Source organism: Mesocricetus auratus, unplaced genomic scaffold, assembly GCF_017639785.1.
Source record: "Mesocricetus auratus isolate SY011 unplaced genomic scaffold, BCM_Maur_2.0 Super-Scaffold_100025, whole genome shotgun sequence".
NCBI classification, from domain to species: domain Eukaryota; kingdom Metazoa; phylum Chordata; class Mammalia; order Rodentia; family Cricetidae; genus Mesocricetus; species Mesocricetus auratus.
Genome location: NW_024429206.1, coordinates 593,153 through 614,862, shown reverse-complemented (window position 1 = coordinate 614,862; position 21,710 = coordinate 593,153). Strand labels below are relative to the sequence as shown.

Sequence of the window (21,710 nt, the reverse complement as noted above, 5' to 3'; positions counted from 1 at the left end):
GGATTATTTAGATAGGTGAACTGAGATGGGAAGATGCATGCTAGATGTATATAGTGTGCCATTCTATCAACTTGGATCCTAGACCAAATGAGACACACAGTGAGCCGAGCATGTGAGACATGCATCCCTTTCTGCCTTCTGACTGTGGATGCAGTGCTACAGGTGCCTCGCCCCTGCTGCCATGCCTTCCTACCATGATGGGTTACCCTCACATTGTGGGCCAACGATCAGCCCTTCATCCCTCTGGTTTATCTTCTCAGGTGTTCTGCTGCAGCAACAAGACAAATAACTGATACAGAAAGTGTGTGGGGGTGGGATAGAGCCCTGGGAAAAATTGGATAGACATGGATTTCAAACTCTCTGTCATTTCAAGAAGGAGACAGTAGAATAGAACATGCCCAGCTATTGAATGCACCCCACATAAAATGCAAAGATGTCTCACAAACACAACCTCAGAGCCAGGGAGAACTTGATGCCATGTAACACCTTGAAAGCAGAACAGACAGCAGACCAAAGCAAGGACATCCCTGGAGCCTACTTTGTGAACCAAAGAGTTTATTGGGGTTATGCACAGTGGTATGAAGGTTTACATACGTGAACAGGGATGACTTAGAGACTGCTGTGCTATCACACAAACGATGATTCATGAAATCTGTGACATGTAAGCAACTGCACAGATCAGAAAGTCTCTCTCCAAGGCACTCTTACTGCTTGTTATATGTAACTTTATGGAGGGAGACCCCTTGTGAATCTGCTAAGTTTCAGGGAGTTCCTGAGTCTTGTGCATTTTCCTCCTGAGTTTAAATGAGACTAAATATAGAACTTCCTGTGTCTTTTTATAAAAATATTTTATGTTTATTTTTAATCATGTGTATATATGTGTCTGTGTGTAGACATGTGCACCTGAGTACAGGTACCCACAAAACCCTTAGGAGGATGCCAGATCCCCTGGAGATGGAGCTACAGGTGGCTGTGAACCATTCAATTTGGGTGCAGAGAACCAGACTTCTGTCCTCTGAAAGAGCCACAAGAACTCTGAACTGATGATTAATCTCTCCACGAGCCCCTGTCTTCTGCAAGAGCAACAAGTGCACTTAACTGCTAAATCACCTATGTACCCCAAAGATCTCCCATGTCTCAATGAGCTACCTTCTAGGGTACCACGTTTCAGTGGAGGAAATTGTGGCACAATATATGGAAACATTGGAGGGAGAATATAAATGATTCAATTCCACGGATCCATGGTTCTCAACCTGTGTGTGTGTCATGATTCCCGAAGGGGGCTGCATATCATATGTCCTGCATATTAGATATTTACATTATGATTCAGAAAAGTGACAAAATTGCAGTTACGAAGTTGCAAGGAAATAGCTTTGTTTGGGGGGTCAGCACAACATGAGGGAATATATTAAAGGGTCACAGCATTAGGAAGGTTGAGAAGCACTGCCATAGGGTATAAGGCCTTTGACACAGAAGCGCCCCAGAGGTTCAAATCTCACCACGTGGATAAATTGCTGCTTTCTACCAGGGATATCCAGCTTCAGGGACTGCCGAAAGATCAGACTTTACTTGCCGGACAGGGGGCTTCAGGCTTCTCACAGATCCAAAATTTCTTATGTGCACATCTGCCAGTGGTCCAGAGTCCATCTGTGACTTCTGCACAGAGTTCTGCTTCCATACTCTTACTTGGCCTTCCCATCTGATACTTCGTGAAGCTGTAAAAACCCATGAGAGGAGCTGGAGAGATAGCTCAGGGGGTTAAGTGCTTGCTCATTGTGCAAATGTGAGGACCTGAGTTCAAATCTCTGGTACCCAAGTAAAGCATGGCATGGGAGTGCTCATCTGTAATCCAAGTGAGACGTCAGGCAGGGGAGGAGAACCTATGGAAGCATGAAGCATGTGAACCAGATAGCCTGGAGCACACGGAAGAGAACAGCGAGTGACCCTGCCTCAGAGGAGATGGAAAACAAGAACCAACGTCTGAGGTGGTTCTCTGGCCAGCATGGTACACACACGCCCTCACTCACACACATGAAGGTGTGCACACAAACAAATATGCACATATACCACACATCACACACATCACTCACACACACACACACACACAGAGTGAGAGAGAGGGAGGGAGGGACGGAGGGAGGGGGAGGGAGGGAGGGAGAGAGAGATCTTACTGAGGTTTACCTCAGGAAGAAATAAGTGAAGCAGAGATAAGAACATAAGAAGGACCATCTCTTTTAAGCCAGTTGGTGGGGTGGGGGGACCGTACAGGACAGAAACTTCTGTCCACACCAGTTAGTGGCTTCTGTGTAAGGGATGTCCATAATGTGTGTCACAGAACATAGCTGAAGGACAGGCTCACACTATCATGGGTGTGAGTTTGTTTGTGAAGTATGTGGACATGTTCACGTGTGTGCATGGGTATATATGGGTATGTGAGATGCATGTGCATTTGTGTGTACATGCATGAATCCAGAGATTGATGCCTGGTATCTTCCTCTGTCACTGTCCACGATATGTTTTATTGCACTTTAATAAGTGTGTGTGTGTGTCAGTTTTGAGTGATCTGTGCATATATGTTTGCATGATTGTGTGAACACAGTATGTAAGTGTGCATGTGGGGGACAGAAGTCACATAGGGTGTCGTCCTTAGTTATTCATCACTTCTTTCTTTCTATCTTTATTTTGAAATAGGATTTCTCTGTGTAGTCCCGGCTGTTCTGGAACTCTCTGTGTAGATCACGCTGGCCTCACACTCACAGATCTGCCTGCCTCTGCCGAGAGTGCAGGAATTAAAGGTGTGTGCCACCACATCTGGATGCCCATGATCCCTTGCTGAGCCCGAGGTCACTGATTGCCTGGTCTGGTGAGCTAGTTGATGATCTCCAGGGATCCATCTGCCTCTGTTCTCCAGGGTAGCAGATGCTTGCTATCGCTTCAGGGTTGGTTTTGGTTTTTTTGTGGGTGCTGGGGACCACACCCAGCCCTCATGCTTGTGCAGCATGCACTTTACCGAATGAGCACCTCCACCTTATATTTTTAAAGAAAAGATCTCTCACTGAGCCTGAAGGTCTCCAAGGAAGCTAAACTCTGACCAATAGGCTCTAGGAACTGCTCTGTCTTGGCCTCTGTAGCACTAGTCCTATGGGTACATATCACCATACCAGTTAACTTAACGTGGTGCTGGAGATCTCATAATTGTGTGGTGAGCACTTTTCCCAGAGTCTCTTGATAGCATCTCCTTCACTTTTTGCCTCATGACCAATCATCCTCATTCTCCAGTAACCCTGCTGGCATTATATGACACCAGCTTTTTTTTTTTAAAGAAGGTTCTGGGAATGAAACTCAGGTTCTCATTCTTGCAAAGCCAACACTTTACTGGCTGAGGTTTCTCCCTCCCCAGTTATTTGATGCACTATGCTTAATAACAAATTGCAAACTGCTCCTGCCACTCTGTGGAATTTAAAGGGCCCACCAATATGGATATGAAGAAGCCCCCCCCCACTCAATGAATATCATGGACACTTAACCCTGAGGGAGAGATGGAGTGACAAGGAACCGGAGGACAGTTGGGGTCAGGTTCACGGTCTCATCCCACTCTGTGATGCTCCATGCTCCCAAGGCTACCTGTGATCCATAAGCGAGCCGTCTACCCACTGCCAAGTGCCTTCTTTTTTCAGGTCAGAGAGACCCAGCCAGGCGGATCCTTTATTCTTAGAAATCACATTCAGGAACGACTGGAAGGGAAGGAGGGAAGTCAAGAGGGTGTCTGTTTCATTCCCCATGTGCCACACCCCGTGGCTCGCCAGCATCGACTCCACGCCCGAGAGCATCCCCCGACACACGCTCCAGAGTCTGAGTCCCTCCCACTCCCGTATCTTGCAGGCAAATGAAGTCTGACATGCAGTTTGTGCACAGCTGGAGTCTGCACACGTGTTTCTGAAAGCGTAGCCAGTATCGGTGATGGGCATGCCCACAGAAACTCAAAGGTTTAATTGCTCAGGGCGGTAGCACTTCTATCTCTCTGTCAATGATGCCCCATGAGTACACACTTGCATAATTTACACCAGAGAAACTGACAGAAAGTGTACACTTGGATGCTTTTCCACCCAGGGAACAATTTCCTGTCTCCTGGCTAGCTTGCCAGCTGGGACAGTGTGATAGTTTTAATTGTCAACCTCACAGAGCAGAGATTCACCTAGGAGACAGGCCTCCTAGGACACTGTTGGGTGTTACGTACACAAACTGAAGTGAGAAAACCCATTACAGGCGGTTGTGGATGGCTAGAAACTGAACCGGGGTCCTCATAAGAGCACCAGGTACTCTTAAGCACTGGGCCATCCCTCCAGCCCCCATTAGCACAGCAGTAGTAAGAGAAACCATGGCGCATGAAGCACCCAGAAGAATTCACGTGTGTTCAGACTTGGTGTGTCCATCAGCAGGTGCTGGGAGCTCATTCCCACCTCTCCCTGTCCTGGGGTGAGGGGGCCCATCCAGTGTACCACGCACAGACAGTGTGCCCTGTCCCAGGATGAGGGGGCCCATCCCCATCCAGTGTACCACGCACAGACAGTGTGCCCTGTCCCGAGGTGAGGGGGCCTGTCCGGTGTACCACGCACAGACAGTGTGCCCTGTCCCAGGATGAGGGGGCCCATCCCCATCCAGTGTACCACGCAAGGACAGTGTGCCCTGTCCCGGGGTGAGGGGGCCCGTCCGGCTTACATATTCTTCGTCACTGTCAATGATGATTAGCTGAGCCTCCACTTCCTGGCAGGCAGTGTAGGAATCGTTCCAGTTACGCTGGGACTTGGAGAAGAAGTAACACTTCCCATGGAAGAGTGTCCATTCCCAGGGACAAGGACGACAGAGGCTGTCTATTGGGGGAGGTGGATCAGGAGGGACCCACGCTTAGATGCCCATGATCCTGCATCTGCTGCAGCCCTCCAGGGTCACGGCCCTCCCTCCCTTGACACTGCATTCTGGGGGAAGTAGAGGCAGAGCCCAGGAGACTGTCTCGACTACTGTGCCCGTGGCCAATGTGAACGCCGAGTACCTACTGTGCACACAGCCCTGGGAACACTGTGTATTGCTGATGTGTGTGACCTCTGTGACTACTGAGTACCTACTATGTGCACAGTCCTTGGATCATTGAGTGCTGCCAATGTGTGCCACCTCTGTGAACACTGAGTACCTACTGTGTGCACAGCCCTGGAAACACTGAGTGCTGCTGATGCACGCCACCTCTGTGAACACTGACTGTGCCTACTGTGTGTGTCATCCCCTGAGACCACAAAATCATTCCCTGGCTGCTGCCCTGTGTTCCTATTAATTAATTTGTTTGCTTATTGTGTGTAATATACGTTTGTGTGTGCAAAGGTGCATAAGTGCTCTGAGCTGCCTGGCAGTGGGTCTGAGGATTCCACCAGCGTCCGTTTCCCCAGTGCTGCAAGTAGAAACACGCATCCCCATGCCTCCTTACTTACAAACATAGGTTCTGTGGCTCAAGCTCAGATTCTGCATGGCAAGCACTTTACCCCCTGAGACTTAAGTCCACACAGGAGTGGAAACTGAGCCCTGGAGCCGGTCAATGCCTCAAACAGTGTGCGCTAAGGAGACTTCTCATATCCTTGGAGGTCTGATCTCTGGTCACTTACCCACGCCACGCTTCAGCTGTGTCAGTTGCTTGTAGATTTCCTCATTTCCCAGGGAGCTGGGACCTGCACCAAAAGAATCCAGAAACTACAATTGTGAAAATACTTATTGTGTGCTATGGCCCGCACTGTATTCCTGCAGCAGAATTTTTTCTTTAAAAATTTATTTCATTTACATTTCAGTTCCCCCTTCCTCCTCCTGCCTCCCTTCCCATCCCCTTCCACTCCTCAGAGGGGGTAAGACTTTCTTTGGGGGAGTCAACAAAGTCTGGCATACCAAGTTGAGGCAGGACCACATGCCCCTTCCCCCATCAAGGCTGAACAAGGTAAACCAACATAGGTAGTGGGCTCCAAAAAGCCAGTTCATGCACCCAGGACAGGTCCTGGTCCCACTGCCACGGGACTGATCAAGTCACATGACTGTCACCCACATTCAGAGGGTGTAGTTCAGTCCAACCTATCAGTCCATGGTCATTGAGCTCCCACTAGCTTGGGTCAGCTGTCTCTGTGGCTTTCCCCATCATGGTCCTGACCCTCCCCCTTGTTTATATGATCCTCCTCCCTCTCTTCAGCTGAACACCAGGATCCCAGTCCAGTGCCTGGCTGTGGGGCACTGCATCTGCTTCCATCAGTTACTGGATGTACATCCATAGTATCTTTTATTGCATTTAAAGAGAAGAAAATGACACATAGAGATGATGGAACCACAAGAAATGGAGCCAGGCCCTTCCTGCTACCCTTATCTACCCCCTCTTCTGCTGCAGTATGGGCAAGTCCCAGGAGGCAGCAGTATGACCCATTAACATCCCCCCCACACCGCCACTTCACTCCCAGATCTGGCTGCCACAGCCAGTGGGCCAGACCCAGAGCTGTAAACCCCAGCTCCTGCCTGACCTTGAACAAGAACAGCTACCAGCAGCCCAGTCAGGAGCACAATGGAGAACAGATGCAGCACCAGGAGGCCTTGGCCATGGCTCAGCCACCCTGTGGGGGAGGGAGGTGTTTCACAACAAGGCTGACACTTGCCTCTGTCCCAGAAAACAGCAATCAGGGGTCCAGACTTTACCTTCCTGGAGCTCTGGAGACCAGGGTCAAGTCTCTAGGCCTGAGCCTTTAGATTCCAGGAACCCAGAGAAATCTCTACTTCTCCAGGATCCAGGACTCTTCAAGAGACTTCTGCCTCTTCTTGGCTCCTGACCCAGGCTTGTCTCTGCAGCTAATGAACACACACACACACACACACACACACACACACACACACACACACACACACGAGAGAGAGAGAGAGAGAGAGAAAGAGAGAGAGACTCTCCAGTGTGTGTGTGTGTGTGTGTGTGTGTGTGTGTGTGTGTGTGTGTGTGTGTGTGTGTGTGAAGGCCAGAGGTGAACTCTCTGAGACTCAAGCTGCCGCCCACCGACCAAGCCCCTTCCCCGCCTCACCTAGGAGGCCTGGCTGCTGTTTCTTGTCTGCTTCCATGGTGTCGCTCCTCATTGCCGCTGTCCCTCAGTGCCCTTGACTGTCAGCAATGTCAGCTTTTATTTTCCACGCATCTGTTCCTCACTCTCTCAGTCTGAACTCAGAAAGAGAAAAAGGGAAGTGGGTACCAGCCCCGGAAAGAGGCCGGAGGGAGGTGTTGAGCGCCTGACCCTGAAGGACTTTCCATGAATTTAGGGAGGGCTATGGAGCTGTGCTAGGTGATTTCTGCAGCGCTGCCACAAAATACCTGACAAAAATCAACTTAAGAAACAAGACCCAGCAGTTCCCCTCTTAGGCATATACCCAAAAGATGCCCATTCATACAACAAGGATGTCTGTTCCACTACGTTTCTAGCAGCACTATTTGTAATAGTCAGAAACTGGAAACAACCTAGATGCCCCTCAACTGAAGAGTGGATACTGTACTGATCCTACGTCCCAGAGATAACATTCAAGACTAGCCATCTCAGAAGGTTTGGGGAGCAGCCAATTTGGTCACCCTGATGTGATGTGATCATATTGTAGGGGTGCGGTGAGCAAAGCCGGTAGCTTGTCATGAAGCTACTTCATTACACATCATGCACTAAGGGGTCAGCTAACTATAGGCGGCCACAGCCTCCACAAAACACTGTCCCCAGGGTTTTCTGCTCCAGCTTTGTTGATGTCCTCAGTCAGTAATTTCTGATGACTGACAGGGTTGAATCATCACTGATTATGTTTATTTAGTACCTGCCATTATTAGTCACTTTGCATGAGTGGGTACATGCAGATATGTGTGTGAGCAACAGGTGCATGTGTGTGTGTGTGTGTAAACGCAGGTGTGTGTGTACTTACAGATGCATGTATGCATGCACATGCAATGTATGAGTGTGTGTGTTCATACAGCTACATATGTTTGTGATTACAGGTATGTACATGCACATGTTTTAAAAAATAAAATCTTTTTTCCCAGGCCCATCTCAGGCCTCCTCTCTGAACTCTAGCACAGCAAACCTGGAGAATTCTGTAGTTCAGGCGGTGAGGACAGCCATAGTGCTCTTCCAGAGTTCCCCCATTGCCTGAGTTTCACAGAGACTTCATTGTTCCAGCCAACAGTGGAAGCACCAACTCCATGTTGATGCCACCCACTTTTTAGGTGCACAACCTGCCTGAATAAAATACAAAAAAAGTCAGACATTTTGGTGAAACAACTAACAAATGTGCCAATCACTTGAAGCAAAAGCTAATGCATGCAGTGAATGGTTTATGGTTCTGGTATCTCAATGGCAGTGTCCTAGTGTAACAGTCCTCAGAGTAATGCAAATATGAAAAGAGACACAATATGCTCTCCCCTGGCTATCAAACTACTGAAACAATGGGCCCCAAGAAATTTCAATTTTCCAAAGAAATGATATCCTGGGAGGAAGTTAAGACTGGAATCCTGTTACCAGTTGGAGGTGATGTCCCCAGGAAGACATCTCACTGTGACACACCCCAGGATCCACTGCCTAGGAATGGTGCCACCCACTATGGGCTGGGTCCACCCTGTTTAATTGAGGTAATTAAGAATATCCTACACAGAGTTACACACAGAATAATCTGATCTTCGGTTCAGTGCTTAGTTGTGAATCTCTGCTTCTGCTTGCGTCAGCTACTGGATGAAGGCTCTAGGATGGCATTTAAGGTAGTCATCAATCTCATTATAGGGGAAGGACATTTAAGGTAGCCTCTCCACTATTGCCTTAGACTCTTTTTTTATATTTTATTTTCCAGTTTAAATTTAGATAAGAAACGAGGTTGCTTCACAAGTGAGTTCCAGGTCCCTCTCCCATTCCCTCCCCTCCTCCCGTGCCCTCCCCCAACCCCCCCCCCCGTTATCCCCTCATTCCCCCAGGGAGGGTGAGGCCCTCCATGGGGGTGTCCATAGTCTGTAATCATTTCATATAGGGCAGGGCCTAGACCCTTCCCCAAGAGTTCAGGGTGAGAGTGCACCTCACTGCCTTAGATTCTTAGTTGGCCTCATCCATGTGGATCCCCGGAGATCTTCCTAATGCCAGATTTCTTGTTAAGCCCATACAGACTCCCTCTAGTAAGATATCTCTTTCCTTGCTCTCCTCTGTTCTTCCCCCAACTCGACCTTCCTGATCTCTCATTTTCTCCTCCGTTCCCCCTTTCCCCCTCGTTTTTCTCCTACCTCCTTTTCCCCCGCTCCCATGCTCCCAATTTACTCAGGAGATCTTGTCCTGTTCCCCTCCTCGGGGGTCCTCGTATGTCTCTCTTGGGGTTCTCTTTGTTTCCTAGCTTCTCTGGGCCTGTGGATTGTAGGCTACTCCTGAAAATCAGTGGTAGACAGGGAGAAGTATTGAGCAAAGGGGTCAAGACCATGCTGGGGAAACCCACAGAAACTCACAGACCCCAATATGACACCTAGGGAACCAGCATAGGACTGAACCAGGTCCCCGGAATGTGGGTGTCAATTCGGGGGCTTGGGCAGGCTATGGGGCCTCTGGCAGTGGAACCAATATTTATTGCTAGTGCACAAATGAACTTTAGGAGCCCATTCCCTATGGAGGGTTACTCTCTCAGCCTAGATACATAGGGGAGGGTCTAGGTCCTGTCCCAAATGACGAACTTTGATGATTCCCCCATGGGAGGCCTCACCCTGAAGAGTGTATGGGGGTGGGATGGGGGTTGTGGGGATAATGGGACAACAGGAGGGAGAGGGAACTGGAATCAGTATGTAAAATAACATTGCTTTTAATTTAAATAAAAATAATTAAAAAAGAATAATTTGATCATGACAGTCCTTCATTGAGACTCTTCCTATGGAATTCTAGAATGGGTCAATTTGACTATTAAAACTATCCTTTGCAGTCCTAAGTGCAGCACAGTGCTCAAGTGGGGGGAATTATGAGGTTTTTACCTTCATTAGGTTCATCCACTGATGTGATCATACTGGAATATATTATTTGGGACTTAAACCCATTTGAGGAAGTAGGTCATTGGGGACATACATGGATTTTGGTTCTCTCTCTCTCTCCTTCCCTCCAAATCATGGTAGGTAAAAGGACATGGAAGAAGGAAATTCCTTCCTCCCCCCTTTATTCTCGATTGGCATTTACAACCCTGTTGCTGCTTCTGTTGACTCCTTTACTGAACCATCTTTTTCAGTCTTCAAAGTGAACTAAAAACCAGTGACTTTCCAAGGATCTTCCAGGCCTTTGGTACCAGGCACGGACAGATGAGACACCCAGGCTTACCAACTGAGTATCTCTGGGGTTGTCGGTCACTCCCTTGTGAGATGGCCAGTGTTTGACTACCCATGCCCACCGTGTAAGCCAATCTAAGAAATCATTCTGTTGCTTCTGGTCCTCTAGAGAGGCCCAAATAATACTTCTCCATTCTGGTTCCTGTGAGGGCATCAGCAAACTCTCTGCCATGGCCTTAAATGTATAGACATATTTTATGTCACTTAATATGGCCAATCTTGCTGAATGATGCATATCCTCTTAAGAAGACTGTGTTGTGTGTTCAATAGTAGAGAGGAAATTGTGTTTCTTTCTGCACATATGTGTATAAAGCAGACAACCCATGTCAGCCATTCCTCTCTTCCCTCCCTTCTTCAGAACTGACTCCTACCACATCACAAAAGCTGTTCCCCCTCTCTTTCTCTCCATTTCGCCATCATATAATAGCTTCAGCCAGCCTAGACTGTGTCATTTCTACTTTTTCTATTTCTCCGCTATTATGCAATGATCTCTTTAACATGATGATATCCACCTCCAACTTAAATTTCTGAAAAGTACATAATTTCAATCCTCTTTGTGATGAAGTGATACACACACACACACACATACACACACACGCATGCATACATAAACATACATGTGCTCCCACATGAGAACCTATTTTTAAATCTTTTAATCTCTTGATAGATGTAATCAGACTCTGGTTATGAGTGCTTCATGAAGTGTGTGCAGATCTCTGGCATGCGCTCAGGTCTATCCCTGGCTGGTTGCCTTTCTTGAGCAATTTTTATCGCATCAGTAGAAATAAACTAGGGAGTCACTGCTGTTGTCAGACATTGGGGGTTTTGCTATACATATATACTCTTGTTTATTTAGTCTCCATAAGCATGGTAGATGATCTGCTATCCGCACAGGAATCGATTCCTGGATGTTCTATGATGGCATTCTCGGAGGATAACAACTGCTATCTTTATCAAACAGGTGTGACTACTTAAAGAGACCCTCAGGTTCAAGTCCATTGGCTCGCTCACACCTGGGATTCATGAGCTTCTAACACACATCTGGGGCAAGTGCAAGTTCTGCTGTCCTATCTGCATGCGGTCTCGAGGCGTCAGCAGATGCTAGACAGTAGACGATTAGCTGAAGAGAGAAGTCTGTCTATGCAGCGGTGGGGAAGCCATCAGCCATGATGGGGTGAGACTTCCCAGTGGTTCAGCTGCTTTTAAGATGGCCCACACTTCTGTGGACAACCCTTTACCCACGCTAAGACCAAGCAACTTACTGATTCCCAATTACACTTTTGTGGAGCTGTCTCCTTCAGCTTGTCATTGGTGTCCCATGAGGATCAGTGGACATTTTTTATACTGTACAACAGGAATTCTGGGGACACTGGTCCCCAGGTAGAGCCTCTTACCAGGGGCAGTGGGATTTCTGAACACAGAGAACCACAGGAGACTGTGAACCAAGGGGAGTCAAGTCATCTGAAAGAGAAACCAAAAGGCTCCTGGGCATTTTATTCCTAATGTGACATTAACTCAAGGCCTAAGTGGTTAAGAGGCTCACTACTAAATAATCCCTCTCCAGACCTTCAGAGCCTAAAACATCCGGAGGCTTCCTCCCACCTCCCTTCCTATTCATGTGTAAGCATGTGTGCCAACTTGAATTTATGAGCACCACAAGCACACAGATGCCTGCAGCCATCAGAGGAGGTGTTAAATCTCCTGCCACTGGAGTCACAGGTTACTTGGGGCCACCCAATATGAGTGCTTGCAACAGATCCTAGGCCCCCTTCAAGAGGAATGAGAGCTCTTAACCACTTAACCACTTAACTCTTAACCACTGAGTCATCTCTCAAGTCCCTGGTGGTTTTCTTTTGCAACTGTTAATTAAATTTGCTCTCAAGCAATCCCCCACATGTATAAAGTGCATACTGTCCCCTCTCATTCTCAGTCTCTTCTATGTCCCTACCACCTCTGTCTACTCCCTACCCTCCCACAAATCTCATTCATGCCCATATCTGTTTGTGTTTGTGACCTCCTGAATTTAGTCAGGATCATGTGTGTGACACTGGGTCTGGTGTTCTCCATGGTACCTGGTGGGCTCAGCAGTGGGAACACAACCAGAGACAATGATTTTTCTCTATCAGAATCTATAATGGCTGTTCTGAGATAATGGATAGTTCCCTATTAGCACCTGGCCATTAATTGACTGATAGGGCAAGTCTTGCATGGGTCCAGTGTAGGAACTGCTGTTGTGAGTTAATGATTACAATAGTTGTATGGATTCTAGAGAATGACACTGTGTAGCCATTTGCCACACCCACTGTCTCTTACATATTTTCTGTACCCTCTTCTGAAATGTTCCCTGAGCCTTAGAGAGTGATGGCCATATATATTCTTAGGGATGAGCCCACAGCTATCACTTATTCCTAACATCTTGGGCAGTCATCAGCTTCTGAATTCTCTGCTATTCATTGTAAGAATACCTTCCTAATGCCCTCCCTAGTCTATTCCTAGATATCACCTATGAGAAGCTTATAAGTACCTGCCAGGTTCAACTTTCTGAGAAGTTATGAGACAACTAAAGCAACTTGGTACATAGGTCAGGGTAATCTTCAACGCTCCGGTTAGGATGGTAATGGAGACATATGCTGTAGATAAGAAAGGTTCACTCATCAGATAGCCTTACTGCTTATGCTCTCCCTGTACTTCTTTCCTCTCCCAATGAAATACATTAGCATACTTGGGCTCCCCAAGATGAACCTCAGGTGGTGATAGCGCTTCCTGTTCCACGATGGCAAATGTTCAAAACACCTGACTTCTTGGTACCAATTCTCGTCTCTTAACCATTGGATCTGATTGACATTCTTTTTGTTGCTATGATAAAATACCCAGACAGAAAACTATATAGGGATGGAAGGGTTTATTTTGTCTTATGGTTCCAAAAGAGATAGGGTTCACAGTGTTTGCAGAGGCATAATAAGAGGCAGGGAAAGGGAAATCATGTCACAGGAACAGGAAGCTGGCTGAACATACTATCATCTGCACACAGGACACAGTGAGAACAGCAAGTGAGGTGAGAATATAAACTCCAAAACCCATCCCTACTGATGGTCTCTCTAGCAAGGGTCCAGCTGCTAAAGATTCCATAGACTCGTCAAACAGCACCACCTACTGGAGAACAAGGGTTTGACTCTCAAACCTCTGGGGAACAGGCTCAGTCAAACTACCACAAAGGGTGATCCATGCAGTACTTTATCCAGGAAGAAAGTTGAAAATATGGTTCCAAACAACAACCTCAAGCAAAGCAAACTGCAGGCACAGGAGCGGGCGGACAGTGGTCCAAGCCTTTGGGGACAAGGTGTTTGCAAAGTGGAGCCAGGGCTGTTGTTGGAAGCCCAATGCCTACAGAAAGGCAGAAGGAACGGAAATGAATGCACTTGAGCTTTGACTAAGTGATAAATATGTTCAACAAACAATGGCCACGAGGAGGACAGATTTCACCTAGGGCAAGGAGATGCAGGCTTCTTGCAGATCCAGAATTGCTCTAAGGAACATAAGTTATCATTCCATCCATTATCTGAAAAGCCTGTGCAGTCTTCGTTACCCAGGTTATTTGGCTCCCTCGGAGACCAATATTTCCTGAAATTGAAAACCCCCAAATAACATGAGCTTCTGTCCCAGCCCTATGCTGTCAATATTTCTAACTGCTGGCACTAGGATGCTTTCCCATCTACCCCATGTGCATGAGGCAGCCATACCTCACCCAGAACCTGGTGGCATGCCTAAGTTATTTCTGTGAGACTCCTTATTCTACAATTTGGAATTCGAGAGACTTCAAATTGTGAAAGGGAGGCAGTTTTATTTTTGATTTTGCAGAATCAGGTGGCAGCCTGGAAAAGAGACAAAAAATGGCTGCCATGCAGATTTGATGCAGAGCAGTGGTTTTTACATTCCTTGCTGAATTTTTCTGTCCCCCTTTATTCCTCATTGGCTAAGTTGTTCAGCAAGGAACAATTTAGCTTAGCCTCCTTTCCAAATTTCCATCCTATTGAGCCAGGACTCAAAGCCTGGTCTAGAGATTCCAACCCCACCACCCCTGATACATGGGCTCTTCACATAGCAGCTTCTCTGTAACCTTCTAACCCTAATGTAAACTGAGATATCCTGACAAGCCAGCACCAGCTGGGGAAATCAGGGGCCCAGAGCCTCCTGCTTATCTATGATTGTCTGATGATCTCTAAGCAGGCCTCATACTGGAAATGCAACATTGTGACATCTTGCTGCACACCGACATTCCAGAGTAGCCTGGTTTACAACTGTCCCTGTTTCTTCCATGGACATCAAAAGAAAGGCTTGGACCTTCGTCCTTTCAACTGTTTCTTTTTCATGTTTGCCATGGTATGGACAATTAATTCCTTTGTATCTGCCACAGTATCTTGTGTCTTTAAGTGTGACCAGCTGTGTTTTGAAGGCAACCATACCCCCGCCTTTCAGGTTCTCTAAGTACTCTGCGTTGCATCATTGGTTGCCTCAGAACTGAACCTTTTAAGCAAAAACAATCTCCATTTCATGGGATGGGGTGTCTCTGCTTGTAAAACCCATCTCGACTGGCCTTGTGGACAGTTTGCATTTCCTATTAGGAGGTGTTGGGAGGGTCATTGACTCCTCACCGTAGGGAAAAACGCCTCCAATATCAACCACGCTGCTAACTCCTCCTGCAGATCAGGTGGTGGAACTGCTAACTCACATCTGAACTCAACTCAACATGTATCCCAACAAGCAGACTGTCTGCCTAGCAGACCAAGGAGCAGGTAGCAGCCACAAGTGTGTCTTGGGAAATAGTTTCACCCCCAGAATGCTGTATTACCCCCATTTTAGCGGTGAACCATCCACCCACAGCCATGTGCCTTCCTGTTTTAAGTCCGACAGCCCCATCCAGGTATTGCCTTTCTTCTTAGAAGTCTGCTGCAGGAAGCTCTGGAGGAGAAAGGAGAAGCCATGACGGGGCTCTGCTGTCATTCTCTATGTCTGTCCTCCCAGTATCTAGGCCCATAGTTCCGCTTGCAGTCAGACCCTCAGCTCTCTAGTGCTACAGCAAACCCACACGTGTGCTAAGACACCCCACACACGCTTTACACACATGCATTCAGGAGCACAGATATGAAGATCAGGCCAGACCTCACAAAGCTCTCTCTGAGACAGATAATTTAGAAACAGTGGGTGTTGTGACTTGACAGATAATAATTTTTGGCCTCTGGCTCCTTTTTGTCTCATATGTTTGTTAAATTAAATAATGTGATGTGAAATTTGCTAGCAAATTCCTAAACTTATAAAAGTCTGGTGTTTTCTAGGCTGTAAACATTTCTCTAGGGATTGCCTCTTCAGAGTAATAAACTTCATATCTCTCTCTCTCTCCCCCCCCCCACCTCCCGTGTGTGTGTGTGTGTGTGTGTGTGTGTGTGTGTGTGTGTGTGTGTGTGTGTGCATGCGCACATGTTAAGGTATGTAGGTAGGTTAGGGGATAACTTGTAGGAGTTGGTTCTGTTTCTATCATGTAGGTCTCAGAGATTCAATTCAGATCCCTGTGCTTGGTAAAATGCATTTTTGCTCACTGAGTCACCTCACAGGCCCCAGATCGGGACTTTGAACACCAATGAAAGTACTTGTTAAACTGGCCAGCATGTGCCCCCTTCATATTAGGCGTTCCCTAGAGTGTGCGTCCAAGGTACCACTTTGTATTTATCGGGTGCACACTCTGGAACCAGCCCCTCCCTATCCAGAGCTGTGCTCTCTCCACTTTTCATGTGTACTAAAGAATACTGATCTGGAAAAATTTAATCCAGCCAGGTCCATGCCCTCACAAGTGCAAAGCCCCAACTCAGCATACCTGCTCCTCATCACTCTTGATGACAACGAGTTGGGCACCTACTTCCTTGCAGGCAGTGACAGAGTCCTTCCAGGTCTGTTGGAATGTGGAGAAGAAGTAACAGTTTCCTTGGAAGAGGGTCCAGTCCCAGGGGCAGGGGCGGCACAGGCGGTCTGTTGGGGGAATGGGGTTCAAGTTGGACACATAAAGGTATACATGTATCAGCCTTCAGGTCCCAGAGAGCTGGCAACCTCAATTGAAACTGCATATAGGGGTCCATGTTCCTCTATCTTTTGTTATGTGTGTTGTATTCAAGCATGTGCACGTGTGTGAGTGCATTGTTCTGTGTATGTGAAAGTGGAGGCCGGAGTGGATGTTGGAAATCTTTCATTGCTCTATTTTTTAAAAGACCATATATATATATATATATATATATATATATATATATGAAAGAAAAAGACCATCAGTTTCAGAAAGAAGGATGGATGGGAGGGGTTACAAACAAGGGATAGAAATTATGTAACTGTAGCTTAGCTAAAAATTTCAATAAAAACACATATTATATATTTATTTTTGCACGTGTAATACATACAGACATTATCTTTTCTGTATTGCTTTTTAAATTATATAATTCAATTAGAATATTTCTCCCTTCTGTTTCATCCCTCCAAACCTTCCAATGAGTCACTCTCCACTCTTCTTGGAATTTATGACCTTAAAAACTGTTATTGCATGCCTATCTATATGCAGTCAAAATCTTTTCATCAAGCCCACCCATTCCCTCCCTTCAGCCTCCTATCAGAATCACCCAGCCACATATCCCTGCTGACTTCATGCACTGTTGTTTTAGTTCACTGAGTCCAACTAGCTGCCAGCCAGCGTCTCTCCTTCCTTCCTCCGTCTTTCCCTCTTCTTTTTTCCTTCCTTTCTTTTTTCTTTCTTTCTCCCTTCTTTCCTTCCTTTCCCTCTCTCTTACTTTCTTGCTTTCTTTCTATATTTCTGCCTTTCTGTCTCTTTCTCTCTTTCTTTCTTTCCTGTCATACCTTTGAGACCAGTTCTCTTACTGAACATGGAGCTCCCTGTTTTGGTCAGATATCAAGAGAGCCCTGGAATCTTCCTGCCTGCCCAATATCCCTGAGTCACAGGCATGTGTGGCCATGCACAGCTTCTATGTGGGTGTGAGGGACCCGAACTTGGGTCCACATGCTTGTCTAGTGAGTGCCAACGTCAATGTTACCCTGTGTTCCCACTCCACAGGTAGAGAAACCTTTTCACGTTATGGAGATCCATCCTGTGGTCACTTACCTAGTCCAGCCTTCAGCTGGTCCAGGTCCTGGTGGATACGTTGTTTTTCCTTCTCCTGCTCCTGGGAACTGGGAACCTTAGAGCCTAAGTCAAGAAAGTGAAGACAGAAACATTAAGTGTTGATACATGTAGGAAGAAAGGAAGCCATTGGTTCAGGAGAGCAGTTGACACAAAGTCCCCTTCAGGTATTACCTCTGTTGGAAGGACTTCAAGCCTGTAACCAGGCCTCTAGGTTGGAGAGCATTAGAAAAAAACACATCACTAAATGACAAACATTGTAACAGTTCCTTGAAGCAAAAGAGAGGCTTCCCTTTAACACCTGGAAAGAGCTTCAAGTAAGAGTGAGAGAGACTCAAGTAAGAGTGAGACAGACTTCACCGCAGGATGACGGGGAAAGAGGGAAAGATCACAGCAGCCTTCAGAGAAATTTCCCAAGCACTGGAAACACCTGACTTTTCAGGGAGTCACAGGAAGTTTCACCACGTGATTTGTTCAGCCTGGCATAGGTGACAGAGCACAGAGCAGCCGGGTACCAGACCCTGGAAGCTATAAGCCACACACACATGCTTTTCATCTTTTTGACCTGGAGAAGGAGAGCTGCTGGGAGTTAGGTCTGATTGCTCCAGGCTGTGGGATCCAGCCTTTAGAGCAACCAGAAGTTTTCAACACTTGCCAGGGGAGCTCCTGCCAGTAATTGTGATCCACATAGAGACTCCATGGCTCAGTGTGAAAGAATAAGATCCTATGGAGATCGCATCGCACACAGGACATCTCTAACACAAACCCTCCCCAGAAGCTCGGGAATCATCATGGGAGGAAGCAGGAAGCCTGTAATAGGCAGGGGGAGTAGAGGACTGCTGCAAACTGTGTTCTCTGGACCTGACAGGCATGCTGCTCACATGGACAAAGAGTGCTGTGCCTGCAGCTCCAACCTACACATGCTAAACCAGAAACCATCCACAAATAGATGGAGATGAATCCCCAACTCTAGGTGAGTAACTGTCAGCAACTGATGGCTGCTGTGGGAAGGACAGTCAGTTCTCTTCAGCCATGAGACTACTCATAATACAGAGGTTGATCTCGCACCCATGTGTATGGATAGCAGGAAGTGGGTTCAGTGAATTATAAAAATGAAGGAGCACAGGAAGTTGGGAGGGAAAAGTGATGGGGGACAAGGGAGGACCTGGAGTGCAGGCAGGGAGGAGGTAGTGGACTTGATCGAAATATTATATTCATGTGTGAAATTCTCAAATAACATTTAATGGCAGAGCAGAGCAGACCATGGTCTAACTACCATGTGTTGGGCCCACAGGAGCATCATATCCAAGTCCCAGCATCTTATTTGAATTTGTCTCCTTTGAAGATGAGGAATCCTGGTACTCAGGAAGCTCTAACCACAGGAAAAATGGAGTCAGACCATGCCCCTGAAACTACTTCCTTCCTGCCGCACAGGAGTCTTGAGAAGACCGTGACTAGTTCCCAGAAGGCATGGAAGATCACCGTCACAACTTCAGTGTCACCTCCACACCCAAGCTGAAAGGTTAGAGCAAGAAGCCCCAACCTTGAAGTTTCTGACCTTTGACGAGGACAGCCACGAGGAGAGCAGCCAAGAGCACAAGGGAGAGGAGCCGCAGTGCAGTGATGAAGCCATCATGGTCCTGACACCCTGGGGAGAGAAGGTGGAGTGCCCAGCAGGCCACTGTCCCTACCACACCCGGAAGCCAGGACGGCCCAGCCCCACTGTCCCTCTCCGAACACAAATGATGGACTCTCAGTCATCATCCTCCCGCTGCCTGCGTCTTTCTGTCCCTCGTCTGCCGCATGAGCATCAGCAGTCTGTTGCCCGTCTCAGCTATCCCAGGGCCCTGCAGTTCAACCCTCCAGGTTCGAACTCTCAGGCAATAATAGCGAAGATCCTCAGTCCCTACCACTCCATGAACCAGGAGATCAGTTTCCAGGTGCCACTTCCACACAGTCAGGGCTCCAGACCCCAGCTGTGCGTCTTATGATTGGGCCATTTAGTACTCTTGCTTGCCCCACAGGATTGAGAATTCCTGTTTCCCAGCATGCACCTCACCTACACGGTGATCCACCTCCTAGACTCCACTTCCCCAGGACACAGGAGGTCAGACTTGCCCTTCACCTCTCTAAGACCCAGGAATGAAGTATTCCCCCTCCTCTTAAGAAATTAGCAGTGCGGCCTCCAGCCCTCACTTCTTCAGGACATAAGAGTCTAGACCATCAGCTCTACCTTCACAGGTCCCAGGATTCCAGGTTTACAGAATCAGTGTTCTTAGGACTCAGGACTCTAGACCCCAGCCTCCACCTCTGCAGAGTCCAGGACTCAAGCCCTCAAGTGTTCATCTCCTCAAGACCCAGCTTTCCAACTTCACACCCTCTGTTCCCCAGACATGAGAATATAGACCTGCTTCCCAATCATCCCAGGACCCAGGAATCCACAAACCCAGTCTCCCTGCCCCCAGGACTGAAGACTGCATGTTCTGTCCTCTCCTCAGCACCTCCTAAAGCCTTGTCTACTTCACAAACTCTTGAAGCCATGGGGAGGCTGTGGTCCAAAGCTTCTTAGGAATAGCTGGTGCTCCTGGTCACAAGCCCCATCACTGAACGTTGTATCATCTGTCAGAGCCTGGGCAGGCTGAGACCTGAGTTGCCCCTCTCCACTCTCCCCTGAGCTCCCTGAATCCTGCTCAGCCTCACCCAAGGGGCACAGATGTTTCTCCCTCTCTTCCTTGGAGTCGCCCATGGTCACTGCTGTCCACCGTGTGGAAATTCTCGGGAGCACGGTTTCTCTTTGCCACTCCCTTTCCTCACCCCTCTGACCCATTCTCAACCAGGAAGAGAAAAAGAGAAGTGGTGACTGTCACCAGATGAGCGACAGGAAGGAGGCTGAGAATTAAACATAGGATGAAATGGACCAGTTCCAGGGTTTTCAGGGAGATGAGGCACTTTAGAAGCACAGAGTAGAAAGAATTGGTCCATTCTCAGCATGACCAATCTGTTTGATGCCTTTAACAAAAATATCACCATCCGGCTATGGTACTGCTGAGATCTACACAAAGGTCTCTATATCGTACTACAGAGGTATCTAACCACTCATGTCCATTGCTGATGTCTACTCACAATAGCCAGGAAACAGAAGCAGCCAAGATGCTATTGACTAATGGTAATGGTTTTACATGTCCCCATACATGTAGTTATTCCCGTTGAACTTCGTGTTTATTTTAATGTGAGCATAGATGCCTGTGTGTAATTATGTGACTGGAAAATAGAGACAGGAGATCCCTAGAGAAAGCTGCCTAGAAATGCTGGCCATCGTGGTGAGTTTTGGTTTTGATTGAAAGAGCCTCCCTCAGGGAATACAGTGCAAGAGCAGTCAAGGATGATCCCCGACACCAACCTCAGGTGTCCACATGTACCCGGTCCTCACATACCACCACTCAGACGCATGCAAACATCATACACATTCATGCACACCCTCCTTGCCAGCACATACTAAAATGAAAAGAAAAAGTTTAAACTTACATAATCAGGCTGCTTTGCTTTGTTTCCGGAACTGTAGTGATGATTAGCAAGCACTTACCCCAGTGTCTATGTATTTCTACATGGCTTTATCTTATCAGAGAACACCTGGCATATCTTATCCTCCCAGTCTCTACATGGCGTCCCTTCCGGTGCCTCTCTGCCTACCTTTCCCAGAATTCTCCTTGTCTCCTAGCCCTGCCTATCTTTCTGCTTCTATTGGCCAAACAGTGTTTTATTCATCAATCAACAAGAGAAACTTATATGCAGAAGGACATCCCTCATCACTTCTGTATGCTGTGACTATATGATGAATAAAGCTGTTTCAGCCAATGACCAGGCAGGATTTAGCCAGGCAGGAAATCAAAACAGGGATAGAGAAAGGTGGTAGGTGGAGTCAGGGAGATGGCATGTAGCTGCCAAGGAAGCAAGAGACCCGGGCATCACTGGTAAGCCAAGACCATGTGGAGATACATAGATTAATAGAAATAGGTTATTAAGAGAGAGATAGCCAATAAGAAACCTGAGCAATAGATCCAACAGTTCATAATTAGTATAAGCCTTTGAGTGTTTATTTGAATCTGAATGGCTGCAGGACTTGTTGGGACAGAAACTTCTGTCAACAGTCAAGAACTGAAAGAGAAT

At 47.3% G+C, this 21,710-nt stretch overlaps 2 protein-coding genes across 2 annotated transcripts; both read right to left on the bottom strand.

Moving 5' to 3' along the window:
* Positions 1–538: 538 nt before the first annotated feature.
* On the bottom strand, positions 539–7,218 carry LOC110340038 (CD209 antigen-like protein C). Its single transcript, XM_040731468.1, has 6 exons — positions 7,089–7,218; positions 6,543–6,632; positions 5,652–5,714; positions 4,720–4,871; positions 3,625–3,734; positions 539–1,715 (listed from the first exon to the last, which is right to left on the bottom strand). The coding sequence occupies exons 1-6, from the start codon at positions 7,138–7,140 to the stop codon at positions 1,559–1,561; spliced, it is 624 nt and encodes a 207-aa protein (XP_040587402.1). The 5' UTR covers positions 7,141–7,218; the 3' UTR covers positions 539–1,558.
* A 6,041-nt stretch (positions 7,219–13,259) lies between these two features.
* Positions 13,260–20,363, bottom strand: LOC101825620 (CD209 antigen-like protein C). The gene is made up of 7 exons (XM_040731589.1): positions 20,244–20,363; positions 19,102–19,191; positions 17,526–17,609; positions 16,242–16,393; positions 15,222–15,331; positions 13,856–13,993; positions 13,260–13,756 (listed from the first exon to the last, which is right to left on the bottom strand). The coding sequence occupies exons 1-7, from the start codon at positions 20,287–20,289 to the stop codon at positions 13,573–13,575; spliced, it is 804 nt and encodes a 267-aa protein (XP_040587523.1). The 5' UTR covers positions 20,290–20,363; the 3' UTR covers positions 13,260–13,572.
* Positions 20,364–21,710: the final 1,347 nt, after the last annotated feature.